The following is a 23,135-nucleotide window of genomic DNA, read 5'->3' on the forward strand; positions in this document are numbered from 1 at the left end:
AGAGACCGGTCCCCGTGGAGCTCCGTGGAGCTCAGCTCCCGGCAGCAGCAGCGTCTCCTCCTCCAGGAGCAGAGCTTCTCCTCTCTGGGAGCCAACACTACGCTGCAGGAGAACCAGGACGTATTGCTGGACCCGCTAGAGGGAAGGGAGCCACGGGAGAACCAGAACCAGGACTGAGAGGAGCAGACTGTCAGACCCTGAGGTTTTCTAAAGGGACTCCGGTGAAACACTACAGCTTTAGTCCACAGGGACCAACAGAATCTACACAGAATGAAAGTTCTTCGTAACGTTAATAATTAGGAGCATAGAGCAACTTGTTAAAGAGTTTAATTTGGTGGGAAAATGCTCCAATAAGGAAGCTGTTAAAGATTCTGAGCTGCAACTGCTGGAGAACTAATCGGCCTCAATGAACACAGACATGAACATTAAACCAACGATATGATGATGAGGAGGGTTGGCTGTCAGAGAGCTGCAGTATGAACCAGCTTAGAAACAGAGCTGCACGACTTTGACTGGACAAACATTCCTACATTCACTCACATTCCCTCTGACACTTGTTTCTATCTCTGCCTCTCATATCATCTTTGAGCCGGTGTCTCGGATCCAATCCAGAGTCTACGCTCCAGTGCTCCTCCTCCTCCTCCTCCTCCTCCTCCTCCTCCTCCTCCTCCTCCTCCTCCTCCTCCTCTGGGAGGAATAACTCACCCGGCGGTCCACGGTGATATCAGGTTACTATCGATTGGAGAGAGATCGACTTCTTCACACGCAGACAGAGATGGAGCTGTTTCATGAGAGAGGAAACTCTGGTGTGGAGGAAATAAAGCACAGAGCAGACGTTAATGAACTCGCTGACACGCCGTCCTCACGTAGGTCTGGTCACTTCTTGATGGGCCTCTCCGGCGTTCAGTGTGGTTCTCGTAAAAACAAATAAACAAAGTCGAGGTCTCATCAGTCAGGTGAAGATTTGAGATGTGCAAACTCATAAAGTCCCTGATTTGAAACACAATAATCTCGTTATCCCTCATGAGATACAGAGATAGATAGAAGATGGATAGATGGATGGATGGATGGATACTTACTTTATTAATCACGGAAGGGAACATTCTCTCACTACAGCAGCATTTATAGAAACAGGTAATGCAAAGAGTAAAATATTAAATATATGAATGCACAATATATACAATAAAATAGAATGATATTAAATTAACTAAACTATAAACCAGTTTGAATGATGTCCTCATTTTTCATGCGTTTTCCTACAAAAGTCCAGCAACACGTATTAGTTTCCTCTTGTTATAAATACTTAGTTAGGTTCTAGAAAAGAGGGTGAAATTCCCATTTCTCAAAAACATCCTCACAACTCCTTTAGTAAGACACACACACACACACTCACTGCACAGGTTCCAGACACAGCTTCAATCTTGTTCAATCAGGCTCACGTAGAAATCAGGAGACAAACTCTGGTTCTGAAAAGTGAACCCGTCTTAAAGCTGCATTCTCTCTAGTGTCCACCAGGGGGCGACTCCTCTGGTTGTATAGAAGTCTATAGAAAATGACTCTACTTCTCTCTTGATTTATTCCCTCAGTAAACATTGTAAACATGAGTTTATGTCTCAATCTCTAGTTTCAAGTCTTATTCAATACAGCATGATGTTCATTTAGTACATTATGGTCCATTTAGAGTCACACAGACCATAAAGCAGGGGATGCTTTAGGGCGGGGCTACTGTGATTGACAGGTCTCTACCAGAGACGTATACGGCGTCTCTACGTCACTCCTCAGTCCAGATATGGTCACTTCCTGTTCACTGGTTGCAAGAAAACAACAAAATGGCGTCGCCGAAATCGCCAAACTCAAGGCTTCAAAACATCAGTCCACAAACCAACGTGTGACGTCACCATGACTACGTCCACTTCTGACAGTCAGTCTGTGGTAGAATGTCATCGTTGTAGAATGCTGCAGGCTGCATTGACCTCGGTGCGTCTGAAGCACAAAAACAAATCAATGGAGGTTGTCATCCTTCGAGAGGCCGGAGCACAGGCGACTGATTGTTTTCAGGGTGTGTGTGAGTGTGTGTGTGTGTGTGTGTGTGTGTGTGTGTGTGTGTGTGTGTGTGTGTGTGTGTGTCTGTGTGTGTGTGTGTGTGTGTGTGTATCCTTCCACCTCCTGTTTCACCTTGTTGAGATTAGACCTTCAAATGACACGGGGGCAAAATTAATCAAATTAGGGCTGAGATGTCCGATGGCCCAACGACCTCCATTTTGTCTTCACACATACTTACACACACACACACACACACACACACACACACACACATACACACACACACACACACACACACACACATACACACACACACACACACCCACACACATACACACACTTCCCCCATCTCTAAATTAAATCAACCTCCACATTAGTTCGACCAATTGAATCTGCAGTCAATTTGATGTCACTTTATTTAGATTGAGTCTGAAGAGAGTGACAGTAATATTTAAGGTAACTATGTTTCAGATGTTTTACTTCAATAACTGACATTTGTGAACCGAGGACTGGAGTTTAGAAGAGCAGCGGCACGAAAACAAAGTAAGAAAACAACAGTTTGAGCAAATTATCTTAAAATAAATTAAATAAAAGTTAATGATGTTTTCTGGCTTCCTGTCTGTGTCTCTCAGCTCACGTCTTTAAAAACTAAACTATCGTTTCATCAGCGCTGCAGGACAGCAGGGTGCCGGGCCCAGCGAGGGGGTCACAGCAGGGACCTGACGAACATGAGTCACATCCTCTCTGACGTCCACGAGGGATTCCCTCACACAGCGAGACACAATCACGAGCGCCATGTTTGATTTCCATAAGAACAAAGGTTACAGCCCACACCGACGCCGGAGGGAATCATCTGCACAAAGAAGATGGTGCATCATTTAAAAGGTCAAATGTGCAAAATGAACAATGTTCTTTCTATATTTCTCTTATTAGCAATGAATCAAAGAACCAAATCAATAAAAAATATTTTTACAAACACATATTTTGTGAGTATCACCGCCTGATATCTGAGCCATAGAGCTCCATGAACAGCTTATTCTGAATCAGTCATGTTCACTAGAGCACCAAATGTGAATTAATCCGCCGCTGAAAATAGTCCCAAAGAAACGCACTATTTCCTCTTTAGTAACATTTGATAAACTACAGTGACCAGCTGTTTGAGGAAATCAATAAACCTTGAAATGAATGCTGTATATATAGTTGTGTCTTTTATTTTTTATTTTACACCTTCAGAAGGAACCAATGGGCTTGGAGCTGAGGAACACAAACAGGAAGTGGGACAGTATTGATCGCCGGACTTGTTGGTTTTGGTCTTTTTATGGTTATTTGTTGACAAGAAGAAAACATGTATTCTTACCAACCTCGATATATATGTACCAGATATGCAGCAGTTTGAGCTCAGGCTTTTAGGCAACTACATATTTAAGTCATTAATTAGTAAAACCAAGTTAAATAAACCAGAATGATCCTTTAACACACACATGAAAACAGACACACTTTACTGTGTGTGATGTGATGTTTGTGCTACACAAACGTATACACACCCTGACGTCCAGACAGGCCTTTGGATGGACTGTCCCACCGCCTGTAGGGCCCACATGGCCTTCAGTGCACGGCCAACACACACACACATACACACACACACACACCTTCAGTCCAAGACCAACACACACACACACACCTTCAGTCCAAGGCCAACACACACACACACACATACACACACACACACCTTCAGTCCAAGGCCAACACACACACACATACACACACACACACACCTTCAGTCCAAGGCCAACACACACACACACACACACACCTTCAGTGCACAGCCAACACACACACACACATACACACACCTTCAGTGCACAGCCAACACACACACACACATACACACACCTTCAGTGCACGGCCAACACACACACACACATACACACACACACCTTCAGTCCAAGGCCAACACACACACACACACATACACACACCTTCAGTGCACGGCCAACACACACACACACATACACACACACACCTTCAGTCCAAGGCCAACACACACACACATACACACACACACACACCTTCAGTCCAAGGCCAACACACACACACACACACACACCTTCAGTGCACAGCCAACACACACACACACATACACACACCTTCAGTGCACAGCCAACACACACACACACATACACACACCTTCAGTGCACGGCCAACACACACACACACATACACACACACACCTTCAGTCCAAGGCCAACACACACACACACACATACACACACCTTCAGTGCACGGCCAACACACACACACACATACACACACACACCTTCAGTCCAAGGCCAACACACACACACACACCTTCAGTCCAAGGCCAACACACACACACACACATACACACACCTTCAGTGCACGGCCAACACACACACACACGCACTCACCTTCAGTCCAAGGCCAACACACACACACACACACACACACACCTTCAGTCCAAGGCCAACACACACACACACACACACACACACACACAAAAGGAGCTCACCAACGGTTCCAACCTCCACCGTCTGCTCCGTCTTCGTGACTGGCCTATAAATGAAGTTGTGTGTGTGTGTGTGTGCGTGTGTGTGTGTGTACATGCACAGAAAGTGTGTGTCCATATGTGTACTGTGTGTACTATGTGTACTGTGTGTTGTCACTGTGCTCCGGTTGGAGACAGTAAATGTGTTCTATTTATGTGGACTCATAGTTAGCATGAATTACAGGTGTCGGCTCCAGCACAGGTGTGTGTGTGTGTGTGTGTGTGTGTGTGTGTGTGTGTGCATCTGTCATGGTTGGCATCAGATGACACTGGAGGCTCCTACAGCATGATGTTCATTTAGTACATTATGGTCCATTTAGAGTCACACAGACCATAAAGCAGGGGATGCTTTAGGGCGGGGCTACACGGTGATTGACAGGTCTCTATCACAGCGTTGTCTGATCTGAGAGTTGTCTGTGTTTTCGTCTTGCAGCTTTAAACGTTCACAGTGTTTTCATCTGGTGTCACTACTGGTTGGAAAAAACAGGATGGCAACAGCCAAAAACCAAGATGGTGACAACAGAAAACCAAGATGGTGACAGCAGAAACCCAAGATGGTGACAGCAGAAACCCAAGAAGGCAAACTCGGGGCTTCCAAAACGACGTCCACAGACCAAAGGGTGACGTGACGGTGTCTCTGTCCACTTCTGACATGCAGTCTGTAATCTCTTGACATTTATGGAGCAGATTCATAAATACACAGGAATGTTTTGACGCTTCTTTCCTTTGACTTTGTCTGCAATCGCAGCTCCTCTAGAATTAGCTTTAGGTTCTGTCGATGAGACGGCTGAGACAGAACCAGTAAATGTGTCGTAAAAACCAAATCTCGGAGCTTTAAAAGCTCTGCAGGGCTGCAGAGATAATCCTCTGTGGCTTCGTCACTGCACACAAACTACTCAGATTCACTGTTCATATCAACATGTGGATTGGTTAGAGGGTTAATATTTAACGAGGTATTTAATTACTGTTATACTAACTCAGTATGTTACAACAGAAAACCACTGGAGAATGATTGTTGTTGTTTACGTAGTTGAGAGTCGCAGCAGCATCATTGATTCCTCCTCTCTGCGTATCAGGACCGTCCTAAATCAACGGCAGTGAGATGCTGGCAGGTCAATTACCGGCCGACCTTGTGAGTTCGAAAGGTAAAGACGGAGTGAATCAGAGCGGCCGCTCTGTGCTGACAGCTGACACGACGTGCTCTTTGACACTCCTGGAATGTATTAAGATTGGGGGGGAAGACGCGCCGTGTGTATCAGGTCGTTAGAACACATCTGGATGTGCCAGCGTTTCCTCCAGAGGTGGAAGAAACGTACTCTGAGGTGAAACCACTCCTCTTGGAGAAGCAGTGACGTAGAAGCAATATTTCTATGTTGCAGCTGGTAAATGAACAGCTAGTTCTATCTGCTTACATTAATCTGAGATGCATTGTGTTTTAAAAGATCATCACATGGTGTGGATGATCATTTTAATCTCAGTCATTTGTAATTTAAGATGTCAGATAAACATAGTGGATGTAAAAGAGGAGATAAAGTGTAACTAGTACCTCAATTATTCATTCCACCTTGTTTTAGTGCTTTTGAATAAATTCATATCTAGTATTTGGACCGGTGATGATATCTATTGAGATTTTTTTTGTATTCAAATTGTATAATTCTATTTTTTTTCAGTCATTTTTATTTCACATGTTATATATTTATATTCTATTTTACTACATTTGTTTTATTCTATTGTCTCGTGTGTGTTGATTACTGAATAGCTTTTTGTCTTTTCTCTTGTTTTCCACATTGACTTATTTTCAGCTTCGTCAGTGAAGCACTTTGCATGAACGCTGTTTCACAGATATTCTTTTTTTTACACTTAAAGGGTTTTTGGGCGAGTTTTTTCTTTCAAGGACAGAGGATGTCTTAAAATCCCTCTGAGGATGATTTGTGATTTATAAATTAAATTCAATTGATTCAAAGACAAATATTTCTATCGAGGTTGTATTTTCTCAATTAAAAATGTGTTTAACGAGAGTTTCATTGAGTTTAGCTTCAACTACACCACAGATGTTCTCCAGCCGTCAGGTAAAGGTGCATCAGGTTATTACGGGACAGTCACGGCACAGTGCTTTCTATCAGGACCACAGTTATTAGACAGAGCTGACGAGAGAGAGTGTGTGTGTGAGTGTGTGTGTGTGTGTGTGAGTGTGTGTGTGTGTGTGTGAGTGTGTGTGTGTGTGTGTGTGTGAGTGTGTGTGTGTGTGTGTGTGAGTGTGTGTGTGTGTGTGTGTGTGTGTGTGTGTGGGAAGGTGGGAACAGATGAGAGAATCAAACTGACAAGGGAAATTTTCCGCTTCAGGTGTCGCCTACTTGTTCATCAAAGTGTTCCGTAATCAAACTGCCTCCGGAAGAAAATGGAGCTGCCATCGTCTCCGACTCCTAATCGCATTAACCGGGCCGTCCGTCCCGACCGCTCGGCTCCTGAAGGGGCCACATTTGTGTCCTCCAGGTTGTGCTGTGACAGGTGCGTCGTCCTGTTGAAAGACAGGCCCGTGACCAGACGTCAGCGGGGGGCCCCTGTAAATGTCAGCGGAGCCGTCAAGGGCCGCATTCCGACGGCCGTCCTTTTTTCCAGGTGTCTGCTGATGAAAAGAGGCTCCTCACATCTCGGGTCTGGGCTCCGTCGACTGACATCGTCTCCAGTGTCCTGTGAAAGGTGTCCTGTCATGTTGTGTTTTCAGCATTTATAAAGCAGACCTGTCTCTTCAGGAGAAGCGTTGGGGGGAAAATCACATTATTTAACCACCAAAAGCTTTTCAACTGGATCATTGTATCCAATCAAGGTTTAAAGTGGACTGGGAAGATGACAAAGATGCATTAAAAAAAAACAGAAATACTTTGAATCTTGATGTTTCTGAACCAAAAATACAACATTTCTACATACATGCATGTCAACGGTTTTTTGAAGGCTTGCGACGCTGTTGTTGTTTCAAAGTTGCATTCTGCATCATGGGTCATAAGAAAACAACTATTAGGTTTATTAAAAGATCATATTTGGGGTTAAAGTGTTGTTTTCAGTCCCGTTCCAGCTCCTCCCTCTGCAGACTTATGCTGTGCAGACTTTGATTAAACATATTTGTGATAAGTCAAAAACAAATATGTTCCCTCACAAAACGTAGTTGATGATGCAGTTTAGTTTTTTGGAACATCATTTATAGGAGAGCGACTGTGTTGAAGGATCTGCTGGAGAAGATGTAAACGTCTCTGTGTCTAATACATCGTTTAGGGATTATGTGTATTCTTTTATAATCTTCTGATTGCAGGTAAAGCAGTAATATTTGTTTGTATGTTCTTCTGTTCACATGGACGTGGATCTCCTGTTCCTGCAGCACATCATGTATTGCACTCTGTTTTCTCCGTGATTCATCTCGTCTCCGCCGACGGCGAGCCAACTCCTTCACCTGCTTCACCATGAAAGTTATCAATGAGCTGGTCTGAGCTGCTGCAACGCCTTCTGCTGTTTGTGACTCGCATCCAAGAGTCTGCAGAGGCTCCAAACGAATTAACAAGACGCTCCGCAAGTCCAGCTGTTTCCTACTTTGTTTCCAAACAAAATCCCACTGTGTGTGTGTGTGTGTGTGTGTGTGTGTGTGTGTGTGTGTGTGTGTGTGTGTGTGTGTGTGTGTGTGTGTGTGTTCAGTAGCTGCAGCTCAGCTCAACACACACACACACACACACACACACAGAGTTGGTTAAGGAGCCCGGGGCATCTGGGACTCGGATTAGCAGCCATGACAGGGAGATGGAGGAGGGATTACTCCGCCTGCCTCGTTTCGGCTTTCCTGCCTCCGTGTGTTTGCTCGAGCGAGAAAGAAGAAGACGGAGGATTCAGAGTGCGACGGCCTGAACGTCTGCTCCACTGTTGGAAAACAACAAAAAGAGGAAAAAACCAAACTGAAGCTGCGAAACGACACAATTGAAAAGAGTTTGGAAGCAGAGATTACTGCAGATGATCTGTCAGTGAAACAACAGCGAGTCCCTCAGCAGAGTTCGTCCAGACTTTACATCACTGACTACATTTACATGCACCACATATTCCGGGTTTTGCCCTCATTCCAAAAAAGGCAGATGAAAATGAATATTCCACTCATATCCCCGTTTACATGCAGCTGTGTGTTTAACTGTCTGATGAACGTAAGAAGACCTCACGTCTCGTCCTCACACCATGAATCACGTAGACGTCCTTCTCTTCTGTGTTTGCTGAGTCGACGTCCTCACACGTTGTTCATCACGTCTGAATATGTCAAAGTGAACATCAGGAGCTGACAGATGTTTCTCAGCGTGTTCCAGAGGTGGAGGACTTGTTGGACCTCTTTCATTCCTTCAAACAGCTTCTAAAACATATTTGTTCATATGAACCTGTTGATGTCCACGTCCTTCATGATGTCTCTCCTCCTGTTCTTCTGACCTCATCTCTGCTGCAGCTCCAGCTGTTGGCTGGTTGTTTGGACCGTAAAGAGACGTGAACCCTCTATTGAGACTGATAGTCTAAAGAATGATCCTCGAACCTGAACAATGTCAACATGTCACACATGCTGTCCTCTGAACATCATCCATTCACAATAAGAACTCATTCACAACATGCAAACAGAATATGATGTTCACATGAGATCAATTACATTCAGAATATTGTCATATTCTGAATAATCTCTGATTACTGCAAGACAGATATGAAGTCATGTAGTGAAAGTCTTGCTGTGCACCACAGTGAGGTCAAGGTTATGAAGAGGTTGTGATTATGTCTGATATGAAAGTGAACGTTAATTGCAGGTTTGCCTCCAGTCTGCTGCGTTAACATCAGGCGTGCTACAGTATTGTGATTGGCCGCGGTGCAATTCTTTTTGCTGGGCTCTCTCCCCAAACACAAGCGCACGCTACAATGCACACACATCCACTCCAGACAACTGCAAAAGCAGATACTTGCGATGGCACCACGGAGAGGCTCGCCATGCAGCCTTTGATCAGCCCCACCGCAGCCAAAGCACCAAATCCATCAACGTAATGTGACGGCCTGCCAGCACAGGTCACCGTTGATCCGCATCTTCCAATATATGAAAGAATCACTTTGCTCTGGATTGAAATCCCTGAACACACTCCATCTAAGAGAGGTGAGCAGAGGGCAGATATCCCACAGCTGCTAACCCGCCGTTAAACACCAAGTTGTCCTAAAACACATGTTAAAAACACACGTTGTCCTAAAACAAACGGCATTCAAGCTCAAAAACGAGCAGCGATGGATGCGGACACGCGGCACAAAGACTCCTCGTACAATCTGAACAAAAGACAGCTGTATTCACTGTCTAGCAAGCCACCGGTCGCTGTTTACTACAGCTGTAGGAACACAACATAAACTGATTTGGCTGTGATTCAACGGCAATAAACCGACAAAAAGGGACTCCGAAATAACTACGTAATGATGCCGATTTGTAGGTTACTGGTCTTCTCAATGGAGCTCTGATGGATCGGTGCTAGGCTATGCTAACATCGTAGCAGCTCCACCAGCACTCAATAACGTCACGTAGACGTAAATACGGCAGCGTCTATTTATTGTTTGTACCGTATGGTTTACACACACACATGCATACACATAGTTTGGTCCGGTCTCTGTTGATATGAGGTATCAGAGCTCTGGGTGAACACAGACGGCTACAGGATTTATTTCCTGATTCAACAACGGCAGGAAGCCAGTGATGACAGGGGGAGCAACTCAACGCTGATAGGCTATCGCGCCACAGCGTCACGCGATTATTTCGCAGAAGTTGAAAAATTACACAATTTCAAAAACGCGTCCAACGCGCCGCAAAATTCGCAAAATTCGCAAAATTCGCAAAATTCGCAAAATTCGCAAAATTCGCAAAATTCGCAAAATTCGCAAAATTCGCAAAATTCGCAAAATTCGCAAAATCGCGTCTGTGCATAGACTTTGTATGTAATCTTGACGCGCGTCAAAAAATCGACGCGTCCGGTGTGAACGCACCTTTAGAGTTTTGCAATTTGCGGAAGCGACAGGGGCTCAAAGGCACTTCCTGTTGCAAGCGCCACCGTTTTGGTGCGGATTAGTTGAGCCTTTATTTGTCGTTATTTGACATGATGTGACAATACATTAAGGCCCTTGAAGGTATGACTGTTGGTAGTCTGTCAACAGTTTGTAAAGCGTCTTCCAACTCGCACAGATTAAGATCTTAAAAATAAGGAGGTGAGGGGGGGGGCACATCCCTCCTCCTCCAGATTTACACTCTGATTTAAAGGTGGCGCTGCAGCAGACGAGCTCTCTGCAGGAACCACACAGGAAAGATGTCCGGGTGACAGAAACACGGCTGCTTCAATGTATTCTGCTCAGATTGAACCTTTCAGAGACTCAGAGTATAAAAAAGAGATGTGAGGGTGTATTACCTCCTTATGTGAGGGTGTAAACTATTCCATCGTCCTCCAATGCAATATTCCCCTCCAGTTTATGGAACTTCATTCTCATCTTTTACCTGCTGTTTCTTTTCTGTTTAGTCATACAGGGAAAAGATCTCACCGTTCAGCTCCATCTAATAAAAGTCAGTTTTCTTTATCGACTGAAGGAGTCGGTTCTTGATTCCAGGAGACGGCGTCGGGAATAATGATGCAATCTGTTCCCGTCCGACAGGTGAGACTGAAAGCATTCTGTGTTTCACATCATCAGCTCTGGACCAGAACTTCCTGCGTCTGAAGATGAATGAGCAAATGAACTGGTGGCTTTGAGCTGTAGAAATATCTCAAACATGTGTTGTGTTTCATCTTTTATGTTTTATTCTTTAATAAAAGAAAATTAAATAGAAATAGAATACAGATGAGGAAGTAAGATGAGAAAAACAATGATGCAAAATACAGTATCAATTCATAAGCATATTATTTACATTATGGTGTTACTAGGTAGGCTCATAAAGAAAACCACAAAAAAGTTGAAGACAAAATAAAAAGATAATTCTGTACAAAATCTGAGGCAACTGGTCAGATCACAATTAAAGTATAACTCTGGTTATATATATATATATATATATGTAAAATATATATATAAAATATCCTCTCTCCTCTCCTCCTCGCCTCCTCGCCTCTCGAGGAGGCGAGGAGGCGAGGAGACGAGGTGAGGAGCCGAGGAAAGGAGCAAGACCCTTGGTGTTTTGTTTACAGATAATAGATCTGTCATTGTGAGGATAGTAGCACGCTTAGGGAGGAACAGTTTCCACCTGCTTCCAGTCTTTGTGCTAAGCTAGGCTAAACATATCCTCGGTCATGAATAAAACTGATATCCGTCTTCTCATCTGACTCCAGATTCTCTCGTTAAGACCGGAGGCTCAGCTAAAGAGCAGCTCCTCAGATGTTAGGGTTAGCCTCCCGTTGGCCTCCAGGTCGAGACGCGCTGGAACAATCCATAGCCTCGTCTGATTGGTGACATATGACGATGACGGGGTCAGAGGTCAGCGGCGTTAACGGTGGTCACAGAAGGACGAGATGCTTTCATGAAAACAAGAAGAGAACGAGTTTACTCAGCTTCATAACCGTCTTTGTTTCGCCCAGCAGGACGATCAGACGCCCAGGACGTGGAAGCTTCTCTCCTTCAGTCGTGTGACTTCACCTCGGCGTCGTGTCAGCGCCACCAGAGAGCATGAAATGTGTTATTGATCCGCGTTATACCTTCCACACAGAAGTGTGAGGAGGACGCTCGAAGAGCTCGCAGCCGGAGAATCCACTCACAAACCGGTCAAGTGAGGCGAAGCAATGCCGCTGTGTGGCGACGATGAATTATGGCGTGAAAGTGAGTCCTGGTTCTTTGAGGGTTTCTTCTCCTTCTAACAGCGGCCTTCATGACGTATTCATCACACGGTTTACTGTGAAGTCAGTCCAGTGGAGGGAATCTGGACTTTGGAGGCTCAGACGTTCGATAAAACATCCCAGCGTTTCGTTTTCGGACAATAAAACTCAGAACATCGAGGCTGATTGAATACGTTAGTTTCTGTTTGAGGTAAAAGGATTAAATCTGATTAGTGCAGTATTTGTATTTGTAGAGCTGTGTGAGCAGACACACGAGCTGTTGAAACAGCGATTCTCATTCACACAATATTGAATCATTTATTCATTTATTTTGAGTTACAACACCGATGTTGTCAGTTGTAATCATAACCCTAAATCAATGAGATTTAAAAAGATTTTCTGCTGAATCATCTTGATTTTCTCTTTTTTTGTCGTCATCAGCCAAACAATAGGATGTTTATAGGCATGTAAAAGATATGCATTTTAATTAACATAGCATTTTACATTGTTCAAAGATGTCAGATATATGCAGATTACACACAGCGTGTTATTACAGCCACCATGTTATTACACACAGCGTGTTATTACAGCCAGCGTGTTATTACAGCCAGCGTGTTATTACAGCCAGCGTGTTATTACACACAGCGTGTTATTACAGCCAGCGTGTTATTACACACAGCGTGTTATTACAGCCAGCGTGTTATTACACACAGCGTGTTATTACACACAGCGTGTTATTACAGCCAGCGTGTTATTACACACAGCGTGTTATTACACACAGCGTGTTATTACAGCCAGCGTGTTATTACACACAGCGTGTTATTACAGCCAGCGTGTTATTACACACAGCATGTTATTACACACAGCGTGTTATTACAGCCAGCGTGTTATTACACACAGCATGTTATTACACACAGCGTGTTATTACAGCCAGCGTCCCACGGGACTCAAACGCGTCCTCAGACCTAAACGTAACAGACTCAGTTTTTAACACGTTGCTGGTTTGAGTTAAAATAAATTTATGGTTTGTCTCAAACCTCTCAGTGCTAAAATAATAAAGACTGCAATCTTGTTTACCCAACATGCCCCTCTTCAAGCACTGACTCGGCCAATAGCAGGCCTCCAAAGGTGCCGCGTCATCATGACAGCGTCACACCTGTCCTCACAGCTTCATGAACATTTAACTAACCTCCAGTCATGTAACAAACATTATAAAGCTTCAATATAATAAAGCGTGCAAGAGGGAAAGATAATAGAAGTTAAAGGATGTCAAAATATTCTTTTTTTAAGTTAAAGTCATTAGTGACCATTTGATCTGTGGAAGTCCGTTAAAATGAATTCATGTTTCATTCTTTCCGCTTTTCTGCAACACAGGAGTTGAATTGAAACATCTGAATAAAAGTTAACATATTTAGAATCATCTTTGCTATTTTTAAATAGTTTTTTTTATTCATTAAGTCATCTAGTTATGAAACCAGCATCTTCTAGCTTTTTTGAGTGAAAAACAGTTTCAGAGAAAGAAAACTATCGACCGTTAAAAGTTCCAATCAAAACACAGAAAAGTACAGTTTGCGCTCACCTTCATCTTTTGAGTCACGTGACCAATAAAACGTGTCCCGATAGGTCGACATGGAGTCGGACCTGATGCTGAAACTGAAACACGTTCTACAGTTATTCTCTGAAGAAACAAGAGACTGAAACAATGAATGAATGCAATAAGTGAGTTTATTTGTAGCTCATATGATGCAGCAGGAAACCCAAACCAACATCTCCAAAAGGCATAAAGAACAAACACAACGAGTTCAGCTGTGCTGCAAAATATGACTCAATATGTGAAGTTAAAACCTGGAAATCTTTCAAATCAATCTTTGTTTGTTGAGTTTCACCAATAAATATATTTGTTATGAGGAAACTGAAGCTGTGTCACAAACACAATGCACTTTATTTTTCATCAAATGTGCTTTATTGTGTTATTCTATTGTTTTTACTGTGGACTTGGTCCATGGACGTAACTATCCCACAATGCAATGCATCCAGAGAAAACAGTCTATTTCATCGGGAGGACAGGAAAACAATATTCATTTGGAATATTTTCTTGGTAAATACACCGAGTGCAGCTCTCGCTTACGTAATATAACATGTTTATTGTGGTTATTTTTATATATAGCTGTATATTTTAATCTTAGTGTTTTAGATTGGGAGAACAAGAATTGTTAATTACACAATGAAATAAAAGCTTCAGCGCTGTACAATAAGACGAATAGAGACATAAGACGGCCTGAGAAGAAGAAGAAGAAGAAGAAGAAGAAGAAGAAGAAGAAGAAGAAGAAGAAGAAGAAGAAGCAGCAGCAAACATGACGATGAAGAACCGTCGGCTGCTTAGGAAGTGGCCTTCTTCTTCACCACCCTCCTCCCGGTCTGTCTGGGGACGGGGGCCGGGGGCGGGGCCGGGGGCGGGGCCGTGCGGTCGGCCTTGACCTCGTCGATGAAGGTTTCTACGGCGGTGAACTTCTCGGTGAGGTCGCCCAGGTGAGCTTTGAGGGCGTTGAACTCCTTGTAGAGGTCGTCTAAAGCCTCGGACAGCGGCTGGATCCTGGACAGGAAGTCAGAGAGACCGGATCCTTCATCTGCTTCACTTCATTTCTATAAACCCCAACCCGGTTCATCAGAATCTGAACTTCTTTCAAACCACGTAAAAGCAGATGTTTCAGTGTATTTACAATTCAACTTGAGGTTTTCAGCTCTGATTAGAGTAAAGACGCCATAAAGAGACAACACGAGGAACAGAGATGTGAAGAACGGTTTAGTGGGAGTCAATGGTGGAACATTTACTCAAGTTCTGTTCTTAAAAACAAAAAGGAGCAACTTGAACTTTACTTGAGTATTTCCATTTTAGTTCTACTGTACTACATCTCAGAGGTACTTATTGTACTTTTGACTGTACTACATGTTAGAGGTACATATTGTACTTTTTCCTGTACTACATGTTAGAGGTACATATTGTACTTTTTCCTGTACTACATGTTAGAGGTACATATTGTACTTTTACAATTCTTCTTCCACTGTCGGTGGGAGTTGAGTTCAATAGCGTTTGTGACTCTCTGTCCTCCTGTGTGTTTTGAAGGAACCATATTTTCCACATAAATAAAACAGGAATGTGGTTTGTCCTTCAGCTGAGAATAACTTCAGGAGTCTGTTGGGTTCACTCTGTGGTCGATGCCGTCATATGAAACTGCAGCTGAAACTACAATTTAAAAGTCAAAATGGAAACTTGGTGTTATTCAGTGTGAAAGAAAGAAACGTGTTCGAGTTTTCCACAAAGGAAGTCTGGTGTTTCCTGCCTCTCGCCGCGGTTTCGGGGACCAGACATCATTATGGTCCGGTGGCTACATAAACAGTGATGGAGCAGCCATGTTTATTGTATATTCTCCGCCCTTCTTTATTTGGCCTCTGTATGCTGCTTTTTCTTCTCTCTCTTTTTCATTTGCTCTCATTTCTGTTTTTTTTTCCTTTTCGATCTCTGCTTCACAGTCTTTTCCCAGAACTTTGCTCGAATACATTTCAAATAATAAACCTGTGATGGGTTATAATGTCGTAACGTAAAATATCTCGCATCATGTTTCATATTTAGACTGCTTAACTGAGCTGTTGCTGGTATTTAATAAAAGTCAGAAAGGATCCTCTGGTGCAGTTTGTGTAATTATACACACAGCAACAATAACTGTCTGTGGAATGATTCTAATATGTTCATGACTTCTTAATCAGTCTTCAGTCTCTTTCTTACATTCATAAACATCCGCATTGGTATTAGTTCTCCCTCCAAAAGATGTTTTGCAGACTTCACTGAAGTTATATAACGTAACGTCATGTAACGTCATGTAACGTAACGTAATATAACATCATGTAACATAACATAACGCCATGTAACATAACGTCATGTAGCGTCATGTAACATAATGTAACGTCATGTAACGTCATGTAACGTAATGTAACATCATGTAACATAACATAACATAACGTCATGTAACATAACGTCATGTAACATCATGTAACATAACGTAACGTCATGTAACGTCATGTAACGTAATGTAACATCATGTAACATAACATAACATAACGTCATGTAGCGTCATGTAACATAACGTAACGTCATGTAACGTCATGTAACGTAATGTAACATCATGTAACATCATGTAACATAACATAACATAACGTCATGTAACATAACGTCATGTAACATCATGTAACATAACGTTACGCCATGTAACGTCATGTAACGTAATGTAACATCATGTAACATAACATAACGTCATGTAACATAACGTCATGTAGCGTCATGTAACATAACGTAACGTCATGTAACGTCATGTAACGTAATGTAACAGCATGTAACTTAACATAACATAACGTCATGTAACATAACGTCATGTAGCGTCATGTAACGTCATGTAACGTCATGTAACGTCATATAACGTAACGTCATGTAACGTCATGTAGCGTCATGTAACGTCATATAATGGTACGTCATGTAACGTCATGTAACGTCATGTAACGTCATGTAACGTAACATCATGTAACATAACATAACATAACGTCATGTAACATAACGTCATGTAACGTAACGTCATGTAACATCATGTAACATAACATAACATAACGTCATGTAACATAACGGCATGTGACGTAACGTCATGTAACGTCATGTAACGTTATGCAACATAACGTAACGTACGTCATGTAACGTAACGTCATATAACGTAACGTCATGTAACGTAACGTCATGTAACGTAACGTCATGTAACGTAACGTAACGTCATGTAACGTAACGTCATGTAACGTAACGTCATGTAACGTGACGTCATGTAACGTGACGTCATGTAACGTAACGTCATGTAACGTAACGTTATGTAACGTCATGTAACATCATGTAACGTTATGCAACATAACATAATGTCATGTAACGTCACGTCATGCAACATAACGCAACGTTATGTAACATAACATAACGTCATGTAACGTCATGTAACATAACGTAACGTCATATAACGTAACGTCATATAACGTAACGTAATGTTATGTAACGTCGTGTAACGTAACATAATGTCATAACATAACATAATGTCATGTAATGTCACGTCATGCAACATAACGTAACGTTATGTAACATAACATAACGTCATATAACGTAACGTAATGTAACGGAACGTCTTGTAACGTCATGTAACGTCATGTAATGTAACGTCATGTAACATAACGTAACGTTATGTAACATAACATAATGTCATGTAACGTCACGTCATGCAACATAACGTAACGTTATGTAACATAACATAACGTCATATAACGTAATGTAACGGAACGTCATGTAACGGAACGTCATGTAACGTAACGTCATGTAATGTAACATCATGTAACGTCATGTAACGTCATGTAACATCATGTAACATAACGTTACGTAATGTAACGTAGCGTCATGTAACGTCATGTAACATAACATAACGTCAACGTAACGCACCGCAACGCAACGCAACGTAACGCAACGCAACCTAAAGCAACGTAACATAACGTAACGTAAAGTTACGTAGTGTCACGTAACATGACGTTACATTACCTTACGTGACGTTATGTTATGTTACGCTACGATAGTTATAAGCAATACTTTGCTCTATGCTTTATGGGTACAATGCGATATAATAACATACGATACGTTACACTACATTATGATATCCTGATCGTGTATCCCTCTGATAACCTCCTCTCCCTCCGTACCTGGCATAGTCGGGCAGGAGAGACTGGTGGTCGTTCTGCAGAAGTCCCTTCATATGGTTCAGGATGTCGAACCTCCAGTTGTCCAGGATCTGAGTCAGGTTGGCCACACCGCGCATGTTCACCCTCTCAGCTGGGACAAGAAATCACAATGACAACACAGATCTGGTGACACATAGTAAAGCACAAATGAGGTTCATGATAGTCTCTAAAATCAGAGTTTAAAGATAAATAAATGTGGTTTTCTGAGTCGTTGGCCAACAAGCTATTCTGACATTTATGTATGAGGACGTCTTGTCTCTGCCACAAAGATATAGCAGCTTAATGCTGATGTTAAAAGTCAGTCAGTTGGTGTACCGTTGAAGATTAGCCTGTTTCAGTGGTTGCCAAAGTTAATACCTACAGCGACGTTAATAACATAAGAGTTAATTGGACTTTAATTGCTCTTATAGTTTCTATTCTTTTTTATGTTTGATATACTTTTTACTTTTCTTTTATCATATTTTAAAATCAGTTGTTTTACCCTGCTTTATGGTCTGTTTGACTCTAAATGGACCATAATGTACTAAATGAACATCATGCTGTATTGAAGAAGACTTGAAACTAGAGATTGAGACATAAACTCATGTTTACAATGTTTACTGAGGGAATCAATCAAGAGAGAAGTAGAGTCATTTTCTATAGACTTCTATACAACCAGAGGAGTCGCCCCCTGGTGGACATTAGAGAGAATGCAGCTTTAACACATGAAGCTTTGACTTGAACCGGAGGTTGCCGCCTGGTCAGAAGCGGTGGTCCGCAGCTTTTCTGTCCTCCTCATCCGTCTTATAAGACCTCTAATAGAGCTTCAACACAAAGAGGCAGCCACACATCGACAGACACCCCCGAAGCTCTGACATCATCACGATGAGTCCTGAACTTGACCTGTGACCCCGGGGTAAACAGAGAGTAATCTGGGCGCTCACAGCCATCCCTGTAGTTCCACTCGTCGTTGGTCGTGGTCTTCGACGCCGGGCGACGCCTCTGGCCGAGGACCGTTACAGCGGCAGCGGCCAGTATCAGCAACAGCAGCACGTTCAGTTTGGGGGCCATGATCCTGGAGGGGGGGGGGGGGGGGGGGGCACAGGTCCAGTTTAAAGATGGGTGTGGTTACATAACACACACACACACACACACTTTACGCCCCTGGCCTTTGGCTGGAGTGATTCCATGACAAGATGGTCTCCTAGTTTATATTTACAATGAACTCACTGTTTATTGTAAAAGGTGTCACTCCTTTTAACCTCTACATTTAAGTATTTGAATCTCTCTTTTTTGTTTTTTTGGAGTGTCTAGTTATATTACTTTTACTTGAATCTGGAAAAAGTACCACAAATATTTTGAATTAAAATCTTCAAACGATTCTGTTTTCATAAATTCCACCGAAATAACTAAACTTTAATTATTTCTCTCCAGTTTCATATATTTCATTTAAATCTATCTGGTTCTTATCTTGAATTATTTTCTCACGTTCTATTAAATGTTTTTGTTTTTTGTCTTCTGGTTCTTTTCTTTCTTGACTTACCTTTAAATGTCTCATGTAAAATATGTGTTGAACGGATAAACTATACTTTCCTTTGCTTGAGTTTAATCATTTTAAACTTTGAATCTGTTTATTCATTGTCACCCTTGTTGTTGTTGAGCTCTTTGACTCACATCTTTACATAAACTCTGCTTCATAATATCGACCAATTGATTAGAAGTAATTGCCACCGTTCATTTAATGAAGCTTGAGTCGGGAGTAGACATCTTTATGATTCCTTCTTCATCAAGTCAAACGACTCAGAGGCGAGCTGAGTAATTATGTTTGTCATTTTCATTTTACTACATTAGTATAATGAAATCACGTATCGTTACTTATTCTTGAAGTCTCCTCTGCCTTGAGTGCTGGATGTCCTCTCAGTCTTTATTCTACTCCATTACTGGTGCTCTGCAGCCTGAGTCAGCATGCTGCAGGTGTTACACTCGTCCTCAGCACTGCCTTATTAAACCCTCTCGGCTTTGCCGCCGGCCTGACTACCAATCCTGATAAATCCGAGGAAAAGGAAACCTAAGTTGCCTGAGAACAAACTTCTAAGTCTTCCAGGCGTGTCGGAGGGAGGAACAGTGGAAGAAGCCCGAGGCTGAACTCTCGCTCACATTAAGGAACGAGTCGGAGAGCTGCAGAGAGTTTATGTAGTATGCGAGTGCACACTACCTCAGAGAGTTGCTGTTCATTTCAGTTACACACACATGACTCCAGTAATACACAGAGGCTTTAGTCTGTACAGCAATGGTTACATGACTTTCACATCTTTGAAAAGTGATGTTTGCAAAGACATTGATGAATATAAAACCAGAGGTTCTCTGTATTCTCTAAGAGCTGCTCAAATAACCTCTTCTGCAGCGTAACGCACTTGTTTTTTTGTCACTTAAATTCAGTCAGATTGTCTGGAGCTCCCTGTAGTGGTCATTAAAGGAACTGCAGCGTTAATGCACACATTTTTAGCTTCCTCTTCACATTAACATCAATTTGGAATTAATTAAGAATTACACTGTGTTTTATAACATGGCCAGTTTGCAGACTTGAACCCAGCTGGTGATATTTCATTTTGTCAACAAAATCTCACGAAAAGAACTGATGAGTGTCTGTTTATGACGTTGCTAAAATAGAAGGCAAGGACTTTAAAAACGAGAACACGGAGTTTAGAAAAACATTCCCACATCAACTGTCCAGCTGCCTAAACCACTCAACGCGGATTCATCCGCCGCTGAAAATAGTCCCAAACTAAATCTACAGGGAGCAGCTGTTTTAGGGAATTACTGATGAAATGACACATATTTGTCCTTGTAAAGATGTCTTCTTCCGTAGAAGAGAGACACAGACAGGAAGTCAGGAGGTATTGAGAGACGCACTAACAAGTTGTTGGTTTTTGTCTATTTAATGGTTGACAATAAGGAAAGTCCTTGAACGCAACATAAACTCCAGTTAATCCGGGGACACCCAGATGTTATCACTTGATGCAGAATTAACCAACTCCCAAAAACTATTCAATCAAACACACATTGACCCCTCTGACCCTGCAGGTGTGTATACACACACACACACACACACACACACACACACGCAGGCCTGAAAGCACATAAACAACACACTGCACACGTGGTTCAGCTCTCTCTCTGCTGCAGCTTTTCTCAAAGGCACAGCATCTTCTCCTCTTTTTTTTCTAAGCAACCAAAATCTCATCAGCTCTAACCGGGCTCAATCTGGCAACATGAAATAAATTTGGCCCCGCGGTGAAAAAAGGCACACGGAAGAATTCATTCAATATTTAAACGGCAGACGCATGATTGAAATTCATGCTCAACATTAAAAAAGAGTCCCATTCGGTTTCATCTCCAGCGCGCATTACACTTATAGTGCTCATGCTCTTATGTGCAGCACGAATAGATCATATTTGATCTCATCGCTTCTGCAATATTTAGAGATTTCGTTTTTTTTTATTTTAATCCATACGCACTTTTATTTTTACTTTCATTGTTTTGGTTTTAACTCAAATTAACTTTGAACAGAAAGAAAATCAAGCTGAAAACATAAAGCAGCACAATCTGGTTATCGTTGGTAATCAAACTAACGGCCCCTAAAGTCATCGATATGTAAATGAAACGCTGCTCTCTGCACACACACACACACACACACACACACACACACACACACACGTACCTGTTTGATTCTCAGCTCCTCTTCTGCAGCTTCTCTACCGTCCCAACAGAAGGCAGTGACACGCAGGAGAGACGAGCAGACAGAGAGAGAGAGGAAACACACCCAGGCTGCACACAAGCATGCATGCACATGCATATACACAAGAGACGCACACACACACACACACACACACAGACAGAGCAGCCACCCTCTCCTCCGTCATTATGGAGGCCTGGTGGTCAAAACAATGAGGTTTTAGGTTTGAGGCGAAGCTCCAGCACCTTCGGTTTCATCTGAATTGACCACTGTGTGTGTGTGTGTGTGTGTGTGTGTGTGTGTGTGTGTGTGTGTGTGTGTGTGTGTGTGTGTGTGTGCGTGTGTGTGTGTGTTCTCCTTCTTTTCTGGGATCCGTCTCATTCACGTCCTGAATCCTTCAGAGATGAGATCATTGGTGGTTTTTACCATTCTGTGCTTGTGCTGTGGAAGAAAGAAAGAATTAAAGAAAGAATGAAGGAAAGAAAGAATGAGAACAGAAACATCCATAAGAATCTAAACATCTCATATTATATAAAGTTATTACTTGTTTTCGAGTTTATTACAGGTCAGTTTTATTTATTTTGAGCAGTTTTACTTCATAAAGTCAGTTTGTTTCAGAACATACAGTAAATATGTGTTCACGTCACATGTCAGTTTAATTGATGGATAAATAAATATATATTTCAACAAATATAAGGACTTTAATTGGTTATCTCTTCAGCCTTCAAGAAGTAAAATTTTCATGTTAAATGCTAAGCTCCACCCAAAAGTTGTGTTGAATAAATGACAATATTTTGCTTTGAATGAGTTGAATGTGAGGCTGACAGATTTAAACTCTGCAGCTCTGAGACGTTCCAGCTGAGATATCCGTCACTTCACAAGTTAGGAAAGTGGATCAAAGGCTTTTCAAAGAAGAAGCAAACATGAGTCACTCTGAGAACGGAGATCCTCCTCTGAGACGTTGAGATGCATTCAGGCTCTGATCCGCTCCGAGTGTCGGTTCACTTCAGTTCAGTGGGCTTCATTAGTGCAAGACAATGGAGCCCAAACGTCAAGGAATAATGACTGTAAAGAAAAGAAGATGCAGCTCACAATGAAGAAGTAGCAGAAAACAATGAACCCTTGTTCTCTCTGTGTGTATGTGTGTGTGTGTGTGTGTGTATGTGTGTATGTGTGCACG

General features: G+C 42.3%; 1 protein-coding gene across 1 annotated transcript; it reads right to left on the reverse strand.

Moving 5' to 3' along the window:
• Positions 1 to 14,139: 14,139 nt before the first annotated feature.
• Positions 14,140 to 22,038, reverse strand: LOC306786823 (uncharacterized protein). Its single transcript, XM_079281705.1, has 4 exons — positions 21,941 to 22,038; positions 19,164 to 19,294; positions 18,202 to 18,331; positions 14,140 to 15,025 (listed from the first exon to the last, which is right to left on the reverse strand). The coding sequence occupies exons 2-4, from the start codon at positions 19,288 to 19,290 to the stop codon at positions 14,812 to 14,814; spliced, it is 471 nt and encodes a 156-aa protein (XP_079137831.1). The 5' UTR covers positions 19,291 to 19,294; positions 21,941 to 22,038; the 3' UTR covers positions 14,140 to 14,811.
• Between the last annotated feature and the right edge of the window lie 1,097 nt (positions 22,039 to 23,135).

The sequence above is a fragment of the Melanostigma gelatinosum genome (genome assembly GCF_949748355.1).
Source record: "Melanostigma gelatinosum genome assembly, chromosome: 13".
Lineage (NCBI taxonomy): Eukaryota > Metazoa > Chordata > Actinopteri > Perciformes > Zoarcidae > Melanostigma > Melanostigma gelatinosum.